This window comes from Hemitrygon akajei, chromosome 14 (assembly GCF_048418815.1).
Source record: "Hemitrygon akajei chromosome 14, sHemAka1.3, whole genome shotgun sequence".
Lineage (NCBI taxonomy): Eukaryota > Metazoa > Chordata > Chondrichthyes > Myliobatiformes > Dasyatidae > Hemitrygon > Hemitrygon akajei.
The window spans coordinates 25,038,608-25,066,250 of NC_133137.1; the positions used below are offsets into that span (position 1 = coordinate 25,038,608).

Sequence of the window (27,643 nt, forward strand, 5' to 3'; positions counted from 1 at the left end):
TCCTTTTACTCCACTGTAATACTGATACATCTGACTTTAGCTCTGTCATTGCATGATCACTTCCCCAAGGGCTCTTTTACCTTAAACTCTCTAATCAATTCCGATTTATTGCACAACACCCAATCCAGAATAGCTTTCAGTTTATTGCACATCCCAAAGAGGGCTCAACTACGAACTGCTCTAGAAAACCATCTTAGAAGCATTCTCGAAACCTTCCCTCCTGGAATCCCACACCAACCTAATTTTCCCAATCTGCCTGCATATGAATGACTGTTGTAACATTGCCCTTTTAGAAAGCATTTTCTATCTCCCTTGTAACTTGCAGACAATGTACTTACTACTGTTTGGGGGACTATATACAACTCCCATCAGGGCCTTTTTACCCTAGCTTTACCTGTAGGGTAACGTAATTGGGGGAAATGTGTATAATTCACAACTGCCGATATTGATTTGGGGTTTCACTTTAAGAGGCTGGTCTGACATGATCACGTAAAGGATTTATAGTGCACTTTGGGTTCAGTTTTTTTGGTGTTCAGTAAATGGTTTCATTGGTGAAATATGCACTGAGCCTCCGCTTGTACGAACCAAGCGATGGCATTTTGCTCCCAAAACTCCCCCAGTTTCAAAGCGACAGCATTGGCCGACTTGTTCAATGACTTTGGAACCATGCTAGAACATCGGGGTCATCAGCCAAAGCAATTGCTTTGAAACTGGGGGGGGGCGGGGGGGGAGGGTTGGAGCAAAATTCCGTCGCTTTGTTCATAGAAGCGGATGCTCGATTTGCGCTTCAAGAAATCTCTGCCAACAACATCGAATGTTTCTATGTAGTATCGTCGCTCACCGACTCCACGGCTCCAAAAGTGATAAGTTTACTGGAACACCCACTCGAGCACGATAAATACTGATCGTTGAAAACTCACCTTTTACAGACTTCTGGACTGTTGGAGTCTGAGTGCACCAAACAGTTGCTCACCTGGCCCACCCTCGGTGATGATAAGGCCTCAGAGCTAACGGACCACATGCTGTCTCTCCCTGCATGCCAATCGAATAGACTCTGGGCTTCAGCCCTCCATATGGTCCCTACGTCCGATGGTTGCTGCCCCGCCCGCGTGGTGATTACCGACGCCTTAATGAAGTCACGACCCCTGATCATTATCCGGTCCCACACATTAGTTTACCTGGATGACATACCTGCCAACAGTGCATCCAAATCTTTATCCCATCTCCGCATGTTTTCAAGTGCTTAAGCCAACCTGGGTTGATTATTAACCCTGCTAAATGCCACCTTGGGTTGTCAGCCCTTGACTTTTTTTGCTACCACATCTCCGCAGAGGGGGCAGAACCCCTCCCATCAAAAGTAGCCGCTATTATGGATTTCTCACTGCCCTGCACTACAATGAAACTACAGGAGTTTTGGGCATGGTGAATTTCTATCACCGCTTCATTCCGCGAGCTGCTGAATTTATGCTTGCCGTCCGACTCTGTCACCTCTTTCTAATGATTTGATCTCATTTTTACCAAAAGAGCCATGCCACACTGTCTGCCTTCCTGCCTGTCCTTTAGATACAATGTGTATCCTTAGACATTAAGTTCCCAGCTATATTCTTTCAGCCTCGATCCAGTGATGCCAACATCATACATGCCAATCTGTAACTGTGGTACGGGTTCATCTACCTTATTCTGAATTCTGCATGCATTCGAATATAACACCTTCAGTCCTGTATTCACCCTTTTCAATTCTGTCTGCCTTTTACACTGCATTTCATCCTGTTGACCGTAATTTTGCCCTATCATCAACCTCTCCTTGCTAGGAGTCTCACTAACATATTGCCTTCGCTGTAAACCAACTACCTCATCTTCAGCACTCTCACTCGTGTTCCCATCATCCTGCCAAATTAATTTAAACCCTCCTAAGCAACCCTAGCAAGCCTGCCCACAAGGATATAGGTCCCCCTCGGGTTCAGATGTAACCTGTCCCTTTTGTATAGGTCGTACTTTCCTCAGAAGAGATCCCAATGATCCATAAATCTGAACTCCTGCCCCTTGCCCCAGTTCCTCAGCCACACACTCACCTGCCAACTCATCCTATTCTGATCCTCACTGGTACGTGGCGAAGGCAGCAATCTAGAGATTACAACCCTGAGGGTCCTCTTTCTTCGTTTTTTTACTTAGCTATCTAAAATCTCTCTTCAGGACCTCTTCACCTTGTTTACCTCTATCATTGGTAGCAATATGCACCAAGGCTTCGGGCTGCTGACCCTCCCTCTCGAGAAGGCCATGGACCTGATCTGAGACATCCCTGACCCCGGCACCTGGGAGGCAACATGCCATCCGGGTGTCTGTATCGCAGCCACAGAACCTCACCTCTCTGTTCCTCTGACTACGGAATCGCCTATCACCACTGCAGTCCTCTTCGCCTCTCTGCTCTTCTGACCCACTCTATGCCAGAGACCCGTCCAGTGTGGCACTCTCCTAGTAGGCCGTCCCCCTCAACCGTATCAAAATCATTGAGGGAACGACCATGGGTGTACACCGCAGTGGCTGTGCATTCCCCTTCCTTCCCCTGACAGTCACACAGTTACCTATCTCTTGCAGCCTAGAGGTGACTAACTCCCCGTAGCTCCTGCCTATCACCTCCTCGTTCTCCCGTAAGAGCCACAGCTCCAGTCCCTTGACACGTTCTTGTAGGAACTGCAGCTCGGTGCAGCTGGTGCAATGTTTTTTTCCGAGAGGCTGGAGGTCTCCCACGCACAGTACAAAACACAGCCCCTGGAGCCATTTTCACCGCACCAACTCTGCCCTAACAGGAGAAGAATGAACAAGTAAGAACAAAAAGAGAAACTTACCAGATACTTTATCCCGCCCAAGCCTGATGAGCCAAAGCCACTCTAGACACTGGCACTCTCAAAAGAACGGCCACTCAGCTTGCATTTGTGTTATTTTTACTTTGCCCTTTCTAATGAATCCTATTTTGCGATTGGTTGCAGTACAACTCCGAGAAACTGCTGCGAAACTCTGCCTTTTAAATCTTGATTGCGGGTCTGATTGAAAAGGTAGCTCTCTTTACCTTTTCCTGCTTGGCAGTTTGGTTATAGTGCAACCTGATGTAGGGATTTTTGTTTGTTAGTGGAGTGCAGTGTATTTCCTGGCTGAAAATGCTTCCCAAGCCACACAGCATCTATGGAGAGAGGAAGACAGATTTAACAGTGATGGATTGAAAAAAGCTGGAGTCCGAGTAAGTTTTGATTTTGAGAGAAATTGGCATGAGACACAGAGAGAATTACAGAAAGTATTCAAAGTACATTTATTGTCAAAGTATGCATATATTACACAATCTTGTCTCCTCCGTACAGTCAGCCACAAGCCCAAAAGAACCTATTTTTTTAAAAAACAGCCAATGTGCATAGAGAAAAGAAACACATCGTGCAAACAATAAATTTAAGCCAATAGCAATCAGAACGATAAAGCCCAAAGCCAAGGAGGGAGAAAAATGAATGGAAGTGTGAAAGTAAAAATTGTGTCGTTGCCAAGGGAGCCTGAAAATGATCCAAAGATACAATCTCCGTTGTAGGTCCAGAACTCTTAAGCATCATCTGCTGCCCTGCCCTTACAGTGAAGCAGCTGGAATCCATGTGGGTAAGCCTCTGATCATTTCCCTAGGTTGCTTAAAACACAATTCATCAGAAACAGGAGAATTCTGCCCCCGCACTGATGACTCACTGCCCTCAAACTGATGGCTCACTGCCCTGGACTGTGCTACAGTTTAGCTGACTGTCCAACAAGAAACTATTGGCTAACACCATCGCATGAGTCAGTGCATTCTTGATGTCCCTGCCTGCACGGAGTCCAGGAATTGAGGAATAGACTAGATGGCAGATGCTAGTGTATCTGATCGATGTCCTGCTCAGGGCAGAGTTTTACCATGCTCTTTCTAAAATGCATTTCACATTTGGCCCCTAAAAATGTATACTCTTGGAAATGAATGAGGCTATTAATCTGGATGGAAGAGTTGAGTGCCTTGTGTTTGCTTTATTTTAATTAATATTAATGTTTTGAGTACGGAATCTCAATTTTTTTACATAAAACTTTTATGATGTTTCAAATAATTTTCAATTGTTTAGACAATGTTCATGAATGACATTTAGTAGCAATTAAAATGGTCTTTGACAGTGTCAGCTCTTCACAGATAGTTCAGAGTCAGATCCTTATCCACTGTTTGAGGCCTACATAACGTCTACAGTACGTTGCACAGCCACAGCAAAGGGGCCTTGTAACCCATTTTGTCCCCTTGGCCAATTCATTCAACATTAACTTGTTGCTTGGCTTTCTCAGGCAGCTCTACTGTGTGAACCTGTGAGGGGGATTTTATCAGGTTTTTACAGTTTAATCTGTTCTGCTGTAAGCAGAGAAAGTAAAACTCAGTTTATCCAAAGAGGAGTTGCTCTTGACATAAAATGGCAGGTCTGCTTGTCAGTCAAGCCAAAAGTTTTCTGGGTATTAGTTATCAGCCAAGGATTTCCTGTTAGTTATCTTTCCCAGCCATTCTCCTCTGAAGTGAGTTTCTGTTCTCCAGTGTAGTTGACACGGGAGTTGCTCCAATTGCATTCTGTTAATAGACTCCTTGAGTTGCCAGTGCACAAACAGGAAAAGGCTGGCAAAATGTCAACAGGCCCACTTGCCTTTTGTGATCACGCATGTGTGTGTGTGCAAAATCCCACTCATACATTTCCATATAAGTTCATGATGCCTCAGCAAGATCATGTACATATTGAAACAGTGCACAGTATATGTTGACTTTGAGAGTGTTTGCTGAGGAATAGTAACTATGATAACTTGAAAGAGAGAGAGGGCATGAATGACGTTGTTCATTTATCTTATAGACAATAAACAATAGACAATTGGTGCAGAAGTAGACCATTCGGCCCTTCGGGCCTGCACCGCCATTTTGAGATCATGGCTGATCAACTACTATCAATACCCGGTTCCTGCCTTGTCCCCATATCCCTTGATTCCCCTATCCATAAGATACCTATCTAGCTCCTTCTTGAAAGCATCCAGAGAATTGGCCTCCACTACCTTCCAAGGCAGTGCATTCCAGACCCCCACAACTCTCTGGGAGAAGAAGTTTTTCTTTAACTCTGTCCTAAATGACCTACCCCTTATTCTCAAACCATGCCCTCTGGTACTGGACTCTCCCAGCATCTGGAACATATTTCCTGCCTCTATCTTGTCCAATCCCTTAATAATCTTATATGTTGCAATCAGATCCCCTCTCAATCTCCTTAATTCCAGCGTGTACAAGCCCAGTCTCTCTAACCTCTCTGCGTAAGACAGTCCAGACATCCCAAGAATTAACCTCGTGAATCTACGCTGCACTTCCTCTACAGCCAGGATGTCCTTCCTTAACCCTGGAGACCAAAACTGTACACAATACTCCAGGTGTGGTCTCACCAGGGCTCTACAAATGCAAGAGGATTTCCTTGCTCTTGTACTCAATTCCCTTTGTAATAAAGGCCAACATTCCATTAGCCTTCTTCACTGCCTACTGCACTTGCTCATTCACCTTCAGTGACTGATGAACAAGGACTCCTAGATCTCTTTGTATTTCTCCTTTACCTAACTCTACACCGTTCAGATAATAATCTGCCTTCCTGTTCTTACTCCCAAAGTGGATAACCTCACACTTATTCACATTAAACGCCATCTGCCAAGTATCTGCCCACTCACCCAGCCTATCCAAGTCACCCTGAATTCTCCTAACATCCTCATCACATGTCACCCTGCCACCCAGCTTAGTATCATCAGCAAATTTGCTGATGTTATTTTCTATGCCTTCATCCAAATCATTGACGTAAATTGTAAACAGCTGTGGTCCCAATACTGAGCCCTGTGGCACCCCACTAGTCACCACCTGCCATTCCGAGAAACACCCATTCACCGCTACCCTTTGCTTTCTATCTGCCAACCAGTTTTCTATCCATGTCAATGTCTTCCCCCCGATGCCCTGAGCTTTGATTTTACCCACCAATCTCCTATGTGGGACCTTATCAAATGCCTTCTGAAAATCGAGGTACACTACATCCACTGGATCTCCCCTGTCTAACTTCCTGGTTACATCCTCGAAAAACTCCAACAGATTAGTCAAGCATGATTTACCCTTGGTAAATCCATGCTGGCTCGGCCCAATTCTATCACTGCTATCTAGATATGCCACTATTTCATCCTTAATAATGGACTCTAGCATCTTCCCCACCACCGATGTCAGGCTGACAGGTCGATAGTTCTCTGTTTTCTCCCTCCCTCCTTTCTTAAAAAGTGGGATAACATTAGCCATTCTCCAATCCTCAGGAACTGATCCTGAATCTAAGGAACATTGGAAAATGATTACCAATGCATCCGCAATTTCCAGGGCCACCTCCTTTAGTACCCTAGGATGCAGACCATCTGGACCTGGGGATTTGTCAGCCTTCAGTCCCATCAGTCTTCTCATCACCGTTTCCTTCCTAATGTCAATCTGTTTCATTTCCTCTGTTACCCTATGTCCTTGGCCCATCCATACATCTGGGAGATTGCTTGTGTCTTCCTTAGTGAAAACAGATCTAAAGTACTCATTAAATTCTTCTGCCATTTCTCTGTTTCCTATAACAATTTCACCCAATTCATTCTTCAAGAGCCCAACATTGTTCCTAACTATCTTCTTTCTCTTCACATACCTAAAAAAGCTTTTGCTATCTTCCTTTATATTCCTGGCTAGCTTGCATTCGTACCTCATTTTTTCTCCCCTTATTGTCTTTTTAGTTAAGTCCTGTTGTTCCTTAAAAACTTCCCAATCATCCGTCCTCCCACTCACCTTAGCTCTGTCATACTTCCTTTTTTTTAATGCTATGCAATCTCTGACTTCCTTTGTCAACTACTGTGGCCCCTTTCCCCCCTTTGAATCCTTCCTTCTCTGGGGGATGAACTGATTTTGCACCTTGTGCATTATTCCCAAGAATACCTGCCATTGCTGTTCCACTGTCTTTTCTGCTAGGCTACCCTTCCAGTCAACTTTGGCCAGCTCCTCCCTCATGGCTCCATAGTTTCCCCTGTTCAACTGCAACACTGACACCTCCGAGCTGCCCTTATCCTTCTCAAACTGCAGATAAAAACTTAACATATTATGACCACTACCTCCTAATGGCTCCTTTACTGCAAGATCGCTTATCAAATCCTGTTCATTACATAACACTAAATTCAGAATAGTCTTGTCCCTGGTCGGCTCTCGTACAAGCTGTTCCAAGAATGCATCCCGTAGGCACTCTACAAACTCCCTATCCTGGGGTCCAGCACCAACCTGATTCTCCCAGTTCACCTGCATGTTGAAATCCCCCATAACTACTGCAACATTACCTTTGCCACATGCCAATGTTAACTCCCTATTCAACTTGCACCCAATATCCATGCTACTGTTTGGTGGCCTGTGGACAACACCCATTAGGGTCCTTTTGCCCTTACTGTTCCTCAGTTCTATCCACACAGACTCTACTTCTCCTGACCCTATGTCCCCCCTTTGCAAAGGACTGAATCTCATTCCTCACCAACAGGGCCACCCCACCCCCTCTGCCCACATTTCTGTCCCTACGATAGCACGTATACCCTTGTACATTCATTTCCCAGGTCTGATCTCCCTGCAGCCATGTCTCCGTTATCCCAACAACATCATAGTTACCCATTTGCACCTGGGCTTCAAGCTCATCTGCCTTATTTCTGACACTTCGTGCATTCAGATACAGAATTTTTAGCCCATTTCTCCTCTCTCTGTTTGAATCGCTGCCTATTGTGCTTAACCCAGCTCCCCGAACTCCCATCGGGCTATACGCCCCTAGAATTTTGTTGTCCTTCTTAAATTTACTTATTCTTTCAACACATTTAACTCCATGTTCCGTCAGACCATCCCTCTGTACATGTGTCCTCCTTATTACTTGTTCCGCCTCACCTTTCTCTACTACACACTTAATATTCCGGAACCGTGTAGTCCCCACCTGTCCTTTATTCTTCCTCTCGCTATCCTCTCTCACATTCTGGATCCCCACCCCCTGCAAATTTAGTTTAAACCCCCCCCAAGAAGCACTAGCAAACTTCCCTGCAAGAATGTTAGTACCGCTCCAGTTCAGGTGTAAACCGTCCCTTCGGAACAGATCCCACCTTCCCTGGAACAAAGCACAATTATCTACAAACCTGAAGCCCTCCCTCCTGCACCATCCTCTCAGCCACGTATTAATCTTTATAATCTTTCTGTTCCTTGCCTCACTCGCACGTGGCACAGGTAGCAATCCTGAGATTGTTACCCTGGAGGTCCTGCTCTTCAGCTTCACACCTAACTCCCTGAACTCCCTACGCAGGACCCCCTCACTCATCCTACCCATGTCATTGGTCCCTACATGGACCACAACATCTGGATTCTTGCCCTCCCTCTTGAGAATAACCTGCACCCGATCTGAGATGTCTTCTGATGAGAATCAAGATCCCTGAGTCAACTTTCGTTAAAGACAAAAAGTGTAATAGAACAAGAAAGGGTGCAGATGCTAGAAATCCAAAACAATACACACAGAGCTGTGAAGGAACTCAGCAGGTCAGGCAGATGTTTCAGGCTGAAACCCTTCTTCAGGACTGAGAAGGAAGGGGAAGATGCCAGAATAAAAAAGTGGAGGGAGAGGGGAAGGAGGCTAGCCGGAAGGTGATAGGTGAAGCCAGCTGGGTGGGGAAGGTCAAGGCCGGAGAAGAAGGAACCTGATAGGAGAAGAGAGTGGACAATGGGAGAAAGGGAAGGAGGATAGGAGCTGGGTGATATAATAGGCAGGCAAGAAGAAGTGAAAGGTTAGGGTGGGGAATAGAGGACGTGTGGGAGGAGGTACGGGGGGGGGGGGGGCTGGAGTTTGTTCTCTGGAAGGAGAAATGAAACCGGAAAGTGTGATAGAAGATTGATGTCTGAACATCTAATGTCCCTTCACCCACGAGTCATGTAGGAGTCACTTATCTGCTTATTATTAGTTTGTGTTGTGTATCCTCACTTTGGGTTAAACTAATTTGTCACGTGGGTTTGGGTGGTGATAGAAATAAATGAATATAGTCACCTGTTCACCTGCATGACGGCTTAGAGCCCACCGCTGCCTGTAAGGAGTTTGTATGTTCTCCCCATGACCCTGTGGGTTTCCTCCGGGTGCTCAGGTTTCCTCCCACAGTCCAAAGACGTACTGGTTGGTAGGTTAATTGGTCATTGTAAATTGTCCTGTGATTAGGCTCAGATTAAATCGACAGTTTGCTGGGTGGCGTGGCTCAAAGGGCCGGATGAGCCTATTCCTCGCTGTATCTAAACAAATAAAAATATAGAGAGGGGGTGAGTAGGGGTACATATTTTTTGTTGACTGCTTGTCTTTATTTAAATTTGATCCAATTACACTCATCGCGCTTGTTTTTGTCTTACATGAATCACGGAAGAGTCGAATGATTTTATTGTTGGTTTGAAGAAAGAATTAGATGTGCTTTTCGACTTGAAATTCAGATAGCTGGAAGCACGTCATACAATGCAATACTCCCTCACCTAGCCTCTCAGCAACTTTGAGTTTGTTTTTAAGTAGTCGCTACAGGTGGTTGAGATCTGAACTTACCACCTGAAAGGGTGGTAGAAGCAGGACCCTCATCACATTGAAATTACACGTGTGTAGACTTGAAGAGCCGTGAACTGCAAGGCCAAGGGCCCTTAAAAGTAGTATGTTGCTGGAGGTTTCTCTTTTTGGTCTAGCAAGATTTTAATGGGCTGAATAGCCTCCACTTGGACTAAGAATTTTCTGTGATTCACCATGTAAGATAATCCTATGCTCTATCAGTGTCACCTGCACTCTTGGCTGTCTGTTCCTCACCTCTAGGATTTCCTCCATGGATTTCTCTATCTCACTTTTCCTTTAACTCACTCACCACATCTTACTATTATATTTGGCTCCATGTCAAATTTTGCTTTATGACAGAGATGTGAAGCACTTGGCACGTCTTACTGTTCTAGTTATGTAAATTTTTCATGCTGTAACTTGGGTGGCGGAGTGGAGATACGTCTCCACCTGCCAGTCACGCCTTGGAAAGGTGTGGCACCTGCTCAGCCCCACAATCAGGGTCATGTGAAGCCATGGAAACAGGTGATTGGTGGTCGTATGAGCAGCTGGTGCACATCACAAGCCCTGGTTATACGACCACTGACACAAGGCAGACAATCTCTGAAGAGTATTGATAATGTCTCGGGTCACCTGTATTATAAACAAGGCAATGGTGACCACTTCTGCAGAAAAATTGCTAAGATTAATCATGATCATGAGACCATGATCACCCATATCATACAATACGGCACATAATGATGATGTCATATGACATGGCCCATAATGATGATGAATTTCAGTCATTTATATGATGCCACTTCTGCATAATCGTTTGACCTGAAACTTACCTCTTCCTTAATTTGGAAACAGTTTTTGGAAGAAAGGTTTTAAGCATAGTATAATGTATATCCAGAATTATTAAGGTAATTTCGCCAACAGGCAAAAGTTACAAATAGCGAGCAAGTCATTCCAAGTAGCTTGGCTTGTCCCTTAACTGGTTAAATGGTTCACCCTTCACGTTCAACATGGCAAAGGTATCCCCATCACGATTAATAGTCAAAGCCATAGTAGAAATTTGGGAGTATTCCATATGATATCTGGAACATCCATTCTACACAATTCTCATCCCACTATGCCACACAAATTAGATTGTTCTTCACCATGTATCATTTAAAGATCAGATAATGTCAAAGTTCAGTGTTCAAAGTTTACTATCATATACAACACTGAGATTCATTTTATTGTGGGCATACTGAATAAACCAATAGAATATTAACAATAACAGAATGAATGAAAGACCGCCCGTCTACTACAGCGTCCAAGCAGAGTGCAGAAGACAATAAACTGTGCAAATGCAAAAATAAATAAATAATAGATATTGCAATAAGTATCAAGAACATGAGATGAAGAGTCCTCGAAAGTGAGTCCATTGGCTGTGGGAGCATTTCAGTGATGGGACAAGTGAAGTTGAGTGTAGTTTGGTTCAAGAGCCGGGTGCTGTTGAGTCAGCAGATGATGCTTCCATGGGATGCAAGGAAGCAAAATAGTGTAGCATTGTGATATCAGCTATCTTCATAAGATTTGAGTAACTACACGAGTTTGCTCTTCCTCTTCCTGGCAACCCTGAGTGGCACGACCCTGCGGTTTCAGCAAAGTTCAAGGCTGACTGCTCTAATGGTAGAAATGCTCTTAGCAATGAGACCAATGCTTAGCCCTTGAGACCATTTGACTTGGTCTTGTCTAGAGGCAAATTCTGTGACCAGCGCACAAAGGAGCATATGAAGGGGGGTTACTGACTGAAGGGGTTTAGGGTGGGCAGCCCTTTGTTCAGAGGTTCCATTCTGATGTTCTTCTCCCCTAGCAGCCCTGCAAAGCACCTGTAAGTGAATCGCTGCCTCGCCTGGGAAAACCACTCGTGTCCCTGGATAGAGGAAGGGAAGAGTTAAAGGGTCAGCTCCTGTAATTCCTGCAGTGGAAGTTGTTGTGAGAAGGGGAAGGCTGGGGGACGTAGGAGACTGGATCATGGAGTCGGAAAGGGAATGGTCACTTCAGCCTGTTGAAAGGGAAGGGAGAAATGTGCCTGGTGATGGAATCTCATTGGAAATGATAATAGTCATAAAGGATGATATGCAAAGCCTGGGGCTGAAGAAATGGAGTGGAATCAGGCCCCTTGCAGTATCCAGGAAGAGAAGGGTTGAGAGGAGAACATAGATGAGTTGTGTTCAAGGTCTCTGTAGGTTATGGCAGAAGGGTTCAAGAAGAAGGAAAATATCCTGTGTGGAAGATTCCCTGACTTCATACCCTGAGGCCTGAGATGATCATTCTGTCAGAAACCTCGAAGCAGGGTCATGGTAGAACTGACAGTGCCTTGGGAAGACCAGATTGAGGAGGCGTCTGAGCGTAAGAAAGCCAAATACCTGGAGCTGATAGAGCAGTGCCAGAGACAGGATTGGAGGGCACAATGTGAACCTATAGAAAGAGTGGTGTAGAGGTTTTGCTGGCTGTTCGCTCTGAAGAACCTTCTCTCTCCTCGGCATTATGAGGGCTGTGAAGAGAAGAGCTATCAGGACCGTCACAGAGGCTGCTGAACAAGCCGCCAGGTGTCTATGGATCGAGAGGTGTGAACTGTTGACCAATGCTGCTGGGACACAAGCCTGATCAACCCTGGCTGGGTTGCCAGGGCGAGAGTGGCTGATGTTGGAAGACCTGAAACACCCAATGACCTCAGGTTACATCACTGATGATGTTTCCCCAGGATATATCTCAGCATCAACATTTATTTCGCGTTTTTATTATTCCTTTGTATCTTCTCTGGCTATCTACCCTTAACTGTGGTAGAACAAAGGACACTATGGAAAATCCTGGCAATTCTGGACAATGCTTCTCACCCTCTGCATGCCACCTTGGCTGAACAGAGGGGCACGTTTAGTAATAGATTAAGACAACTACACTGCTCCAAAGAGCACAATATGAGGTCATTTTTACCCTTGGCCATTAGGCTCTATAATGAGTCAACCTATAGCTGGGAAAATGATGATTCCTTCCTGTTATACTGCTTGAGGTAATTTGTTTTTTATTCTTTCTTATTTCTAATATTTGGATATCTGGGCACTTGTAATGCTACTGTAACACTGTAATTTCCTTTGGGATCAATAAAGTATAGCTGATAGCTTTCATATCTCTCTTCCTCTCACTCACTATATCTGTCTCTCTCTCTTTCTCTCTCTCTCTTTCTTTCTCTCACTCTCACTGTCCATCGCTCTCTCTCTTCCTCCCTCCCTCCCTTAGACAGTAATATATTTCTCTTTACCCCAATGCTATCAAACCTGTTGAGTGTTTCCTGCATGTTCAGTTTTTACTTGATATTACCATTATAGGTATGGTAATTTTTCATTCATTGCTGCCTTTACATACACTAACTAGTGTGAGTATATGGAAGGAGGGAATTCTCATTTCAAGTAATTTGAGGTCCCTAACTCCAATGGTCCTGCCTTCAATTGTGCTGGTTACCCTCTGGGTTCCCCAAGTATTATTTGCAATAGAGCAATAGTTCACCCCCAGTTTTTTGTCCCCTGGTGGGGGTTGGTTCTCACTTCACAAAGGAAGAAGAAAGAAAAGCAAGTGATTTTATAAATTGAATGGATGGACGGGAACCTTTACTAATGATTCCTGTGAGAGAGGCACGATGTTGCATTAAGATGAGATTGAATGATGGAGGTGACTGAACAGAAGAGAATGTGAAAAAGTTTAAAGAAAAATGACATGCTGGCGCCTAGCGTAATGCTATCATGGTGCCAGTGACATGGGCTCTATTCAGCCTCTGCCTGTGAGGAGTTTGTACGTTCGCCCCGTGGCTGTGTGGGTTTCCTCCCACATCCTGAAGACCTGTAATTGAGTAGGTCAGATGGGTGTAATTGGGCTTGTTGGGTTGGAAGAGCTGTATACCTACAAATCTTTAAAAAATTAAAAATTAAAAACTTACCTGCAAGTTCCCTTTCTATCTGACTTTTAGTGATCTTCAAGCAAATTTACAGTCAAGTCACAAGACTCCGTTAAAAAATATTCATCAGCAAAGGAAATTGATATTGAAGTGGGAAACCAATTTTTTTGAAAGGTGCAGGTGTCACAGATTCAGTTTCAGCAGGACATTTTAAAGGAGATTTAGTCAGCTGAATGAACAAAATGAATATTAAAGAGAGTGAAGAATGAGCGGAAAATGGCTAGGGCAGAGAAAATGACTGCAGCTGGAAGAACTGGGTGGCCACATTCATGATTTTTTTGCTTCATTATTTTGTGCTTTGCTTCGATGGTGAGAGCCCCTCAGTCCTTGAGTAGGGGGACTCAAAGCGACGCAGAAGGTTGTAACATCGAAACAACGAGCTGCTGGTGTCCCAGTCTCGTTCTGTTGCAGGAGCAACCTGTCTCTCAGAGAGACTGTCTGTGATACCGAGGTGCTGGGTTATGGACTAGCTTTCTGATGGACTCTAGATCATGGTCTTTTCTAGGGGTGTTTTGCTATTGCTTGCATGGTGGATGGGGGGGGGGGGGTACTCTTGCTGGAGCAAGAAGTGGGGTGGATGTTGATGCACTTGCTGCTGCTTGTTCATGGGAGGGGAGGGCACTTAGCGGTTCTGACATTTCTGTCATTCATAGGGTTTTCTCTGTTTCATCGATGTCTGTGAAGAGTAAGAATTTCAGGTTGCATAACTGATATTCCCTGATATTAAACTGAACCACTGAACTACTGTTTTAACAGTGAATGTTCCTTATGAATTAATTTGTATTTAAAATATGTTGTCGGGCTGTGGATAATTATTTCCCACATGGCGTAACAAGTGAAAACTTTCCCATATAAATATTGTATTGAAGAAGCATATTGCCAGCTGGGGGCAAGCCAAGCTCTACTGTAGTTATGTCAGTTATTGAAGGGATAATAAATCTGACAAAAGAAGTGATGTATTGCAAATGTTGGAGATCTGAAATAAAATGGTGGAAAAACTCAGGAGGTCTTTGTGAATCTGTTAATATTTTAATCCAATGCCTTTTCATTAGAACTGGTGAAAGCTCTGATGATATATTACTTTCTGCTTTTATTAAAAATACTGAATGCCTTGACTGGTTCATGTTTTCTGAAATATGCATAGTTGCTTTATCTTCCATTGGTGCTGTCTAGTGGAAGAAGTTCTCTTGCTTTACCTCCATGACTAGTTTTCTATAGGAGAAACAAAGTTCAAAGTAAATTTATTATCAAAGTACATATATGCCCAACAACCCCCCAATTTAATCTTAGCCTGATCACAGAACAGTTTACAATGACCAATTAACCTACCAACCGGTATGTCTTGGGACTGTGGGAGGAAACCGGAGCACCCAGAGGAAACCCACGCAGTCACGGGGAGAACGTACAAACCCCTTACAGGCAGCAGCGGGAACTGAACCCAAGTCACTAGTACTGTAAAGTGTTGTGCTAACAACTACTGTGCTGCCCCATATTATTATTAATAATAAGAAAATAAATAAACATACTGAGAACATGAGTTGTACAGCCCTTGAAAGTGAGTCCAAGGTTGTGGAATCAGTTCAGTGTTGAGGTGAGTGAAGGTATCCACACTGGTTCAGGAGCCTGATGGTTGAAGGGTAATTAACAACGTATGAACTTACTCTATACAGGCAGGGGTACCTCAATCACCAGAGCCATATCACTAGAGCATGGGTGGCATATTCTGTGTCTTTATAACACTGGACAACAAAATTTTTCGAAAGTGTTGCTTCCTCAGAATTTTTTTTGTTTATGATAGTCCGCTTGAAGCTGAACATAAGTATAATTTCAGACTACTTGTACCATGTAGGAATTCGGAGAAACAAGAAATTAACTTTTATTGAATATAATGCATTTAATTGCATAACACTTTGCAATAGTTCATCTAAGCTAAAAATGTTTTGTTGATAATTTTTATTTGTACTCAGTGCCTGAGGCTTCTTGCTTAAGTATCCAACAATAATCAGCCAACATTGATGGATTCCAGTTGCCCTGATACCGTTTGTCCATGACTGCAATGTCCTGGTGAAACCTTTCAGCATGCTCGTCATTGACAGTGCCAAAATTTGCAGTGAAAATGTGTAAGTGGGAATGCAGAAAATGTATCTTTAGTGACATGTTGCACTTCATGGTTTCATATGCTTGAAGCTGCACATAGTTTGGTGCTTTGTAGTTACCTAGAAAATTTTCAACAATATCCTTGAATGCTTTCCATGTGATTTTCTCCAGTCCCACTCGAAGTTCTTTGACATGCCTGTCATTGATGACCTGTTTGATTTGTGGACGAACCTTCCTTCATCTTGACATCAGTTATTTTGTCTTGAAATAACAAACATATGCAATTTTGTTAAATGGTGCGTGCTAGGGAACTTCCATGATGATTTTCATGACCAGCAGCCCAAAATTCATAAAATACACCCAAAAGTATTCAGGAAGCAAAATCTTGGCTGGTTAGTGTAATTGGTCATTTTCTGTACAGCAACAGTTTCAATGGCTCATTTTGGAAACTTAGTTATGCAATAATGTGGAACTCTGTCAGAGAAATGAGGAAGAACTTCCATCCACTGCCCACTGGGCTGAGTTAGCTGACGTTGGTCCTCTAAAATGGCCGTGGTGTCTATCACCTGGTTGATTTGCAGAGTATCCTTTTAGTCAGTGAACAGAGTTAAGACAGGCTCCATTTGGCTGTAATGGTTGACAGAGGGAATAACTCATGCCGTCCAGACCTGTCGTGAAGAATCCCTCCTCAGGCAAGGAATTTTTAACAAGAAGGTTTAAAGAGGAAGGTACACGTTTGCATCAACAAACGTCCAGGCTGAGCCACAAAAGGTTTTAGTGAAGTTTTGTGTGAAAGGAAACTCTCCAAGCTGCAATGTAGATTATAGTGACAGAATTATTCTTTGCCGCAGGTGATTCCGTCTTGTCAAATACCTTCACAGACACAGTTGTAACTGGTGTTCGAGGGCCACCAGGACCACCTGGGCCTATGGGACCTATGGGTGAGTTTTGCACCATAATCACACGTTATCTTCCATTTCCCTATTGAATTGCTCGGTGCTCCAATAAAATTCCATCCTTTGGGCCGGCCTTAAAATAATATTGTGGGGATAGAATTTCGTGAGTGCACTGATAATTAAATAATGAAATCTGAAGTGGCATTGGTTAATTTTTGTATCTGCCATCTAGTTATATAGCAAGTCCATGCTGCTATTTGTGTTATGCAGTTGTTTGTCACTCCCCATAGGCTCGGAGCATGATCAATGTGAGTGTTGCTAGTATGTTTTTAGCACCAAGGCTGGTGACAGGCTTCTGTGGAAGCTTACTAAAGGGGTAGTGAAAAAGAAAATTGTAATGAAGAAGATGTATTCTTGAAAAGTTTTATTTTGAGAAATGTATAATGTTTATTCATGGATATAAAAGTGAATTACATATCAGAAAAGAAAACCTGAATTTATATGCATGCTAAAACTTCACTTACCATGATGTGAAAAAAGCAATAGATTTGGACCAGATGGCTTTATATATTTATGCTTTATCAACTTTAGCCTGGATCTCTGGGGGAAAAAATCATTGGGAAAGAGGAAACACATTAATTAAGCCTAACTATTCAATAACTAAGTTAGCTTGCAATTTATCATTATAGTATAATTGTCTTACACTGTTAGCAGTTGTCAACTGTAACTGTAACATATTTGTCATAAACAAGAGAAATTCTGCAGATGCTGGAAATCTAAGCAATACACACAAAATGCTGGAGGAACTCAGCAGGCCAGGCAGCATCTATGAAAAAGAGTAAACAGTCGACATTTCAGGCTAAGATCCTTCATCAGTCCTGTTTACCTCAACTGTTTACTCTTTTCCATAGATGCTGCCTGGCCTGCTGAGTTCCTCCAGCATTTTGTGTCTGTTGCATATTTGTCATATGTATTTCTCTGTAGGTTCTTTCATTAATAATGATCGTTTGTTAATTATGTGCCATGTTGTAACACGTGGGTGATCATGGTCTGTGATCATGATTGTTCTTGTAAGGTTTTTTCTACAGAAGTGGCTTGCCATTACCTTCTTCTGGGCAGTGTCTTTATAAGACGGGTGACCCCAGCCGTTATCAATACTCTTAAAAGATTAGTGGTCACATAAACAGGACTTGTGAAATGTACCAGCTGCTCATCCAACCATCCACCAGCTGCTCCCATGGCTTCATATGACCCTGCTCGGTGGTGCGGGGGGGGGGGGGGTACACCTGCACCCAAGGGTGACCTGCAGGCTAGAGGAAGGAAGGAGCATCTTACACCTCCTTTGGTAGACATATCTCCACCCCGCCATCAAATTATTATTTCTGGTTTCCCAAGAAAGCTACTAAAGCATGACGCTGGACTTGCCATTTCACGGAAAAATCTAATTCAAACGCAGGCCTGGATTGGAATACTAAACCAGGGATGATCCTTTCCATTGGGGAGAACACATGGATCCTGGTATGAGATCACAAGCTCTGTGATTCAATTGGGACGATGCAGAATAGGGCAAATAAACACAGCCAAGGCACCAAATTTTCATGCAAGTAACTTGCCTGAAGAATGGAAAGAATGGCAGGGGGACCTGAAACAGCATATTGAATTAGATGTGGAAGTTCAGCCAGAGGTAATTAGAGATATTATGCATCTCGTTGGCCACAAGAGCAGAGGATTGTATCATAAAGCCCTGGAGAATGATTCTGATGCATTACAAGCATTTTACAAATTGTCTATAAGTGAATCAGTTGACCTTTACTGGTTACTCAAATGCAACCAGGAGCAAGAGGAATCCATTGATACTATTAACAGATCTATGGTTGTCAGCGCACAGTTGCTTTTTCACAGGTTTAAAGGCCTTGCTCCAGACCCAATACATCACCAGCTGAGATTTTTAACAGACCGAGGCCTTGAAGCACACAGTATCTCTGCTGAAATTTCTCTGCTGCACTGCTCGTTCCAAAATTGCAAATGGTTTATCAAAACAGGGCTGAGAAATGGCAGATAGAGTTTAACCCAGATAAATATGAGGTATTGCACCCTGGTAGGGCAAGATCCTTAACAGTGCTACTGAACAGAGGGACTTTGCGATCCAAGTTCATATCTCCTTATAGACACAGGTCTGTAATGTGGTTAAGAAGGCTTATGGAATGCTTGCTTTCATTAGTCAAGGCATTGACTTCAAAAATCAAGAGGTTATGCAGCAACTTTATAAAATACTGGTTAGGCCATATCTGGAGTGTTGCGTACATTTCTGGTCACCCCACTGTAGGAAGGATGGTCAGGCTTTGGAGAGGGTGCAGAAGAGGTTTACCAGGATGCTGGCTGGTTTAGCAGGCATGTGCTATCACGTGAGGCTGGATAAATTTGGGCTGTTTTCTCTGGAGCGCCAGAGGATGACGGGAGATCTGATGGAGGTTTATAAGATTATGAGCGGCTTAGATAGAGTGGACAGAGAGTATCTGTTTCCCAGGGTAGAGATGCCTAATACCAGAGGATATGCAATGAAGGTGAGAGGGGGTAGGTTCAAGGGGGATGTGAGGGGTAAGTTCTTTACTCAGAAAGTGGTGGATGCCTGGAATGGTGGTAGAGGCAAATACATTAGAGACTTTTAAGAGACGTTTGGTTCGGCACGTGGATGTAAGGAAGATTGGGGGGATAGGGTCATGGTGTAGGTGGGAGGGTTTAGTGTTTGGGTGGTTTTGATTTGCTTTTTAGCTGGTTCAGTACAATATTGTGGGCCAAATGGCCTGTCCTGTGCTGTACTGTTCTAGGTTGATTATGTTCCTAATTTTACCTATGGGGTGTAGCAAACATCTACTTGCTTTGAAGGATTTGATAGAGTCTATGTAGCAGGAACTGCCATAAGAAAGACTTGATTCTGCTAAAGAGTAAGAAAGCCACAGAGTCGTCTAAAGCTAAGCTGGAAACGGTGGATGACAAGACAAGCATAAGTAGAAAAAAGAAACTATTGCCAGAGTTATTTAGATTGTTACAAATACTGTATAATGAACAGCAACAACAGTGGCTGAAATAGAATCGTCCAATATGCGAATATGCACGATGTGGACTTGGAAATGATTTACTTTAACAAGTAAAGATGAGAAAGGAATTGAGAGTTTGTGGAGTGGTTAAAATGACATGTGTGTGAAAGGAGGCATGGCTAGATTTAGAATACTATTTGACAGCAATGTAACTGGCGCCAAAAATGTCAATGCAGAGACAGAAACAGCCACTAGCTACGTCAATGCCAAGAGGTTGGTACAAGGACAGTCAATGAGATTTCAACTGGACGCTGTAACAATGTGTAATGCTCACCAGAAACAAACCATCAACTCTGAGACAGGACAGCTGAAATTGAACCAGTCATGAGCTTTCAATGTATAACTTGATCACACTAAATCCAGCTGAGGCTTGGTCTCTGAAGGTGTTAAACCCAAAAAGCTCAAGCGAGTGACAATGTGGATTTGACTATCGGAGGGCAGGAAAGTATCAGACCCGTACCTGGACAAAGCGGCTGAGGCTGAGGAAGATTCAACATGGCAGGATCAGTAAGGTTATTAATCACTTTAGCTGCACAGCTGACAGATGATGGGCAGCACAGTAGTGTAGTGGTTAGCACAGTGCTTTACAGTACAGGCAACCTGGGTTCAATTCCTCCCACTGCTGTCTGTAAGGAGTTTGCACGTTCTTCCCATGAACGTGTAGGTCACCCCTGGGTGCCCCGGTTTCCCCCCACAGTCCAAAGGCACACCAGCGGGTAGATTAATTGGTCACTGGAAATTGTTCTGTGATAAGGCACGGATTAAATCGGGGGATTGCAGGGCATCGTGAGCCAAAGGGACAGAAGGGCCTATCCCATGCTGTATCTCAATCAATCATGGAATAGGGTATATGGAAAGTGAAAACTTCTCCGTGTCTGAGGAGCTAAAGAGGTTGTTAAGGGCTGTTTCCGAGGCTTAAGTCTAAGTTGGAGAGACCTATGGTGAGGAGTCAGGTCACCCCTACTCATTGATTATTCAGTCTTGTGTATATTCGGAGGTCAAACTTCCAACTTACCTAGAATAATGAGACCTTGCTGGAGTCTGAAAAGGGCCACTGCTCTATAAAAGGAAAAGAAGATGTTCTGGCAGACGAGAGCAGTACTGAAAGGAAGGAATGGATCTTGACATGAAAAGCTTAATGTGAAAAGCTCGTATTTAACCTGTTTCAATACATCATTTGCAATTCTGGAATCAACAGAATGAAAATCAGCAGAGATGATGTGCTTCAGGGTCTCAGTCTGGTAAAAATCTCAGCGGGTGACGCATTGGCCTCTGGAGAATGAGAAACAGTGGAAGAGGTTGAGTTGCACGAACACCAGAAGCTGAGAGCCCTGATGACCAAGTGCAAGTAACAGAGGTTGGATAAGCTAAAACTAAAATTCAAAAGCAGGAAGCCTCCTTCACGATGATTTGTTCTGCAGAGATGGCCTGAAGCCAGCTCCAGCAAAATTCAGCCAAGTGTAGAACATTAAAAGAGGAAAATGTTGCCTGTGTTTCAAATCATCTCCAATGGGACGAACTGTGTGAGCCATTCAGAGAACTGACCAAGGAGGCTGTTGAAAGTGATGTTGATTGGACACACACAAACTATTGATCAAGTGAATAAAGAGCCTGTGTTATGATACTTTCATGTTAAGTATTGAGCATGGCTTACTGTAAACAATGCTGTGAATAGCAAATGGCAGCTTGATCCTTGGATGATGTTACCTCACTTTCCACAGTGCACTGGAATGGAGGAGAATACTGTACTCTAGAGTGCCTTCGAAGCTGAGTCCTAGCTTGTGCAGTACAACAATATGAGAGACGAAGAGCAGTGTAAAAATGTGTAGGACAGTTAAACACGGCCAAAAGAAGACAAACACAGTGCTGCTGTAAAGGTGTCAATCACCTGCCACAGCTAAGAGAAATGGACCCAGCAAAGTTGAAGTCCATGTCACACCTACATCGGATGTGGTAGCTAAGCACACACCCCACTATGGGTTATGGCACTGGAGGGAATCCCATTTCAAAGTAATAGGACCATCCTTCAAAGACCGCACGAGACAGTTGTTTGACTAATGAAAATATGGCAGAATGCACCACTAACCACACAGAGCAAGATGTTACGATATTTCAAAGACTTTATGCCAAAGTAGAAGATATAGGTAATGGAGAGCTATCTGGAAGTTTTATTTTCTTCCATTTTTCAATATAGAAGGAAGCACTAAACTTAAAGGACATAAGTAATGTATGTCCATGGACAATAATTCCTTTAATGGACAATAAAGCTTCTCTTTAAAGAAGCTAGTATTGGAACAGGGTTTGGTAAGAAACCAGGTCAAGGATGTTTAGAAAAGAAAACAACTATAAGAAGGATGCTGGCTGCCTCTGTATGCTGTTTCATGGACTAAGTACCTTTGTTAATAATTTAATGTATTATCTATGTCTTAGTGACTAGGATTAATGCTGAAATAACAGCTGTACAGTTATGTGAGATGAGGCTTATTGTCCTCTGCTGCCAATGGGTCAGTTTTCAGTAGATATGAGAATGGGGGGTCGCTCTGGTGTTCCCACCGTCCGCCTAATATCACGGAGCTGCTGTCGGCTTCTGTCATCAGGCCACAGTACCATTCTGTGACTGTGCCTTTCACTCATTTCAAATAACTCACCCAACAAAGAAGTTCTGATATACAACAAAGAAGAGTCATTATTGTATAGAGCAGGGGGTTCCCAACCTTTTTTATGCCATAGAACAATGCTATTAAGCAAGGAATCCATCCACCCCAGGTCACGAACATCTGGTATGGAGGTTAAAGGCATTAAGGAGATCACTGGGTATGAACTGTGTGTTCAGTATTGTTTCAGCAAATTTAAATGAAATCTATAAAAACCATTATATCTGATCCTTTTCACACATTTACATTTGTTCCTTTTAGTATTTAATATTTGGGCAGGTTTTGTATACCTATCAGATTTAAGGATTGTTTTTTTGAAAACGTTTAGGTTCACCCGGACCACAAGGACCAATAGGACCACCTGGGCCTCCCGGAAAAGATGTAAGTCATCACTGGGTAGTTGTGCCGAAATTTTTCCAATTTCACAGCATATCCACTCCTTGTCACATAGTGACTCATGTCCTTTCTCAAAAACATATAATTGAAACATAATATAGCACAAAATGAGTAGTGAGGTCTGTCTTCTCATTAAATGATTTGGCTGTGATAAATCAACGACATAATCATTTCCTAGAGAAAGAAAACTAGGTAACTGAATTAGGTCACTGAATGAGTACCATATCTTTTTTCTAAAATACCTTTTTGTGCACAGGGGGTGCCTGGACGAGCGGGTTTACCAGGGCTAGAAGGACCTAAAGGTGAAAAAGGAGACCGAGTAAGTAGCGTTTATGTCCCTGTAGTTGGAGCACAACATGAGCAATGTACCAAAAGTGCAATTTGGGAGTGGAACAGTAATTGCTGTTCTAGCTGATTCAATGAGAGAAGAAATAAGACCTCGAGCATGCACCTTCATGCAGAAGTGCCAGGTGAATGATACTTGTCCTCTACCTCCCCACCATTACCTATGCCAGCTAATTTGACTCACTGTCCATGGTATGTGATCTAGGTATCACAGAAGCCGTGGGTCCTGAAAACACCTCTGCTGTGGTATTGAAGACTTGTGATCTGTGCTAACTGTGCTGCAAGACTGAGCTATTCCAATACAAATAGAGAACTTACACATACCTGACCGTGTAAAAATTGCTCAGGTTATGTCTTGATCATAAAAAGTAAGACTCGGTCATCATCACAGTGACAAACCTCTCAATATTAGATGATACTTTGGCGCAATAATTAATAGTGAGCTGCCATAATTACTTGTCATATCAGTACCTTCCTTTCCTGTGATCTCTGCCTTCTATTGGAACAGTACAATCACCGTCAAATTCTCCTCCAAGTCATGTAATGACCATCGACTTCCATCCTTTGTTGTGTCTGGGTCTTTGAACTGACCATTGACATTACAACATGGATGCCCATCCATTATTGTATCTAGGTCTTTGAACTAACCATTGACATTATAACATGGATGTTGACCCATTGTCAGGGTCTTTGAACTGACCATTTGACATTATAACATGGATGTCCACCCATTGTTGTATCTGGGTCTTTGAACTGACCATTGACATTATAATATGGATGTCCATTCATTGTCTGGGTCTTTGAATTGACCACCTGACATTATAACACTGAGGTTGTCTTCTTCATAAAGATTCATCCTTTTTAAAGAGATTAGCTTTATTTGTCACATGTATATTGAAACATACAGTGAAATGCGTCATTCACATCCTTTCAAATCAGTGAAAATGGTGCAGGAGGCAGCCTGCAAGTGTTGCCACACTTTCAATGCTGACATAACATACCCACAGTTCACTAATCCTAAATATCTTGTATGTCGCTGGAATGTGGGGAGAAACCAGGGGACTCAGAAGGAACCCGCACCATCACAGGGAGAAAGTACAAACCCCTTACAGACAGCATAGAATTGAACCTCGATTGGTGATCACTGGGGCTGTAAAGTGATGCGCTAAACACCAGGCTACTGGGCCGCCCTTTGAGAAGTTTTGTTTAGAAGATAGCTTACCAAATATCAAGACAGACCAGAATTGTCTGCCTTGAGAGTGACGCTACCATCTATTATTTTTTTTAAATAGTGTATTTTTTTTATTATATGTACTGATACAAGGCTGATGATGAAAGATTGTACAAGGACTCAAAAGCCAGCAGGTTTGACCTAAGCTGAAATGGCAACTATTAAGAAGTGACTGCAGTCCTTGTAGTCTGGACTGGTTGTGGCACTCCCTACAGCTCTATGATAGACCACGTTGACAGTGTGAGTAAGCCAGTACAGAAGCATACGTTTATGTTGATTCACTTCTGATTGGATCTTGGGTCAGCGACTAATGGTACTTGACTGTTGCTGGAAAGTACAACATGAATCATTTTGGTGAGTGCAGACAACCGCTGCTCGATCTTAGTCCGTGCCACTATCCCTCCTTTTCTGTGGTCCTCTGTGGTGTGCTGGGATCGGAAGACTTTGATATCATGATCCAGTTCCATCAGGTTGGCGCTTCAAACATTTGTGGCATTGAAAATCTTTAATTTCTAACCCCAAATCACACACCAATCTTCATAGAGGGATCAATTTCAAGTTCCTGGGTGTCAATGTCTCTGAGGGCCTAACCTGGACCCAGCATATTGATGCAGCTATAAAGAAAGCAAGACTGCAGCTATATTTCATTAGGAGTTTAAGGAGATTTGGTATGTCACCAAAAACACTCGTGAATTTCTGCAGATGTACCGTGGAGAGCATTATAACTGGCTTCATCACTGTCTGGTTTGGGGGGTGGGGGCTGCTACTGCACAGGATCAAACTAAGCTGCATAGAGTTGTAAGATTAGTCAGCTCCATCATGGGCACTAGTCTCCGTTGTATCCAAGACATCTTCAAGGAGCAGAGCCTCAAAAAGCTGGCATCCATCATTAAGGACCCCCATCACCCAGGGCATGCCCTTTTCTCATTGCTACTGTCTGGAAGGACATACAGGAGCCTGAAGACACACACTCAACAATTCAAGAACAGCTTCTTCCCCTCTACCATCAGGTTTCTGAATGCACATTGAACTCATGAACAGTAAAACACACTATATTTCACGGTTTTTTCTCCCTCTCTATTATTGTATATTGCATTGTACTGCTGCCACAAAGTTATCAAATTTCATGACAAATGCTGGTGATATTAAACCTGATTCTGATGTGACTGCTTTCAAAGAGAATACTTTCAATGAGAGATTTCCAAGCATGAAGGCTAACTTTGTTTTACCCTTTCTCATCAGCCAGCTCTGTCCGAATCTAGTTTCTGCTCTTTGCTGCTGCCAACCCTATATTTTAAATAACGATGTAGCTTTGTGACTCACCATTTGTGGGATTTTTTTTTAATTAATCCGTAACCGCATGCATTGTAAATATCACAGACTTGAGTAGCACCGCAATCTCATTGTCTTGAGCAATGACAGGAAAGTTCTGTTCTGTTCTATTCCATCTAGTGGCTGCATCATGAGTGAAATTTGTGTTTCTATCTCCATCAGGGCCCTTCTGGATATCCTGGAGAAAGAGGTTACAAAGGAGAAACAGTAAGTTAGATCCTACCAGATTTTCAGGACTGTTTTTCCATTCTTTTAACTCAGTTTGATTTGTGCATGCTGTACATCTTGACTTGTAACAAGATGGTGGCAGATGGTCGAGGTGGCCCAGACCACTAAGGTGTAATCAAGTAGGAGGGGACAGTGCTGGCCAGAAGTGTACATCAAGGGAAGAAGTTGGGGTTGATGGGAGGATCTCACTAGGGGTATAACAGTAAGTTCATAGCTTGGTGATTCAATATTTTACCCTCACTCCCTCCCCACCTCTGACCACAACTAATAATCTTAAATCCATGTCTTTTCAATGAATGATGTGTCTTGATGGCAACACAGTGATTCTAAATACTCTAACACCAGTCCTTGCTGAATGAAAGTAAGTTTACACAAGGAATGGAAAACCCTCCAAAAAGTAGTGGATGCAGCCCAGTCCATCATGGGTAAAGTCCTCCCCAACCATTGAGCACATCTACATGGAACATTGTCACAGGAAAGCAGCATCCATCATCTGGGAATCCTCCACCCCACCACCACCACTACTCTCTTCTCTCTTCTCACTGCTGCCATCAGGAAAAAGATACAGGAGCCTAAGGACTCACAGCACCAAGTTCAGGAACAGTTTTTACCCCTCAACCTTCGGGCTCTTGAACCAAATGGGATAACTTCACTCAACTTCATTTGCACCATCACTGAAATGTTCCCAAACCCTATGGACTCACTTACAAAGTCTCTTCATGTCATGGTCTCAATATTTATTGCTTATTTATTTATTACTATTATTTATGTACTTTTGTATTTGCACAGATTGGTGTCTTTTACACAGTAGATGAATGCCCAAATTGGTGTAGTCTTTCATTGATTCTGTTATGGTTATTATTCTATTATGGACTTACTGAGTATGCCTGCAAGAAAGTAAATCTCAGGGTGGTATATGGTGACAGAAAACTACTTTGATAATAAATTTACTTTGAACTTTGAATGGGTTTCAAGTAGATAAATGTTCAATTCAGTGCGCCTATTTTTATGGAAAATTTTAACAGCAGAGAGAAACCAAAGCACAGAGAATCCTTTACCCCGTATATATAGACATCTTGAGCTATCAGAATAACAAAATTCTTAACTCAATGGAGCTGGCTGAATCAAAGCCCGATTTTACCACGAGAAACAAGTCATGTCTTTTACCTCAGAACAGACAACATTGTGATGTGGTTATAAATTGCCAGATGTTGCTGACAACCAGTGAGTGTGTTACCTAAGAATTACCAGCCTTAGTTCTGATGTATTCAAAGAGATATTGCACATACATGGAGACAGTTTTTGTGAAACATTGCATATTTATGATAACTCCATGATCAAAGGTGTCTCAGTGTGTAAGTTTGAATTTCATTACATCTGTATGACAAACGTCTACAAATAAAGTCAGCAATACTCCTGAAAGGATGGCTCGTTTGTTACGATTAATGGTCATAGATTAAGTGGGATGAAAGTAGTCCAAGAGGAATCGGTGACTGAATCTCTAAGTAACTGTACACAGGCAGTGGAAGTAAAAATATATTCAAACTGTACCCTGTCTATTTCACATTTGTTTTTTTAACTTCTCCTTTTCCACGAGGTGAGTTAGATTACAGAGCGTTATTTCTTTTGTAAATTGTCTATTCCATAAACTTACTTAATCTTTTTATTCCATTTCTTCACTTGGACCTTTTATCCTTCCTATGTTACCTAGAAGTATTTTGTTTTGAGATATATCAGGAA

At 42.9% G+C, this 27,643-nt stretch overlaps 1 protein-coding gene across 3 annotated transcripts in view; it reads left to right on the forward strand.

The window, feature by feature from the left end:
- emid1 (EMI domain containing 1) overlaps positions 1-27,643 on the forward strand; it is a 437,271-nt gene that overhangs the window by 383,931 nt on the left and 25,697 nt on the right. For all 3 annotated transcript variants that reach the window (XM_073065698.1, XM_073065701.1, XM_073065699.1), the window contains exons 9-12: positions 16,575-16,664; positions 22,700-22,752; positions 23,024-23,086; positions 25,838-25,882. In XM_073065698.1, coding sequence (XP_072921799.1) covers positions 16,575-16,664; positions 22,700-22,752; positions 23,024-23,086; positions 25,838-25,882 — 251 coding nt within the window. The remainder of the gene's footprint in view (positions 1-16,574; positions 16,665-22,699; positions 22,753-23,023; positions 23,087-25,837; positions 25,883-27,643) is intronic.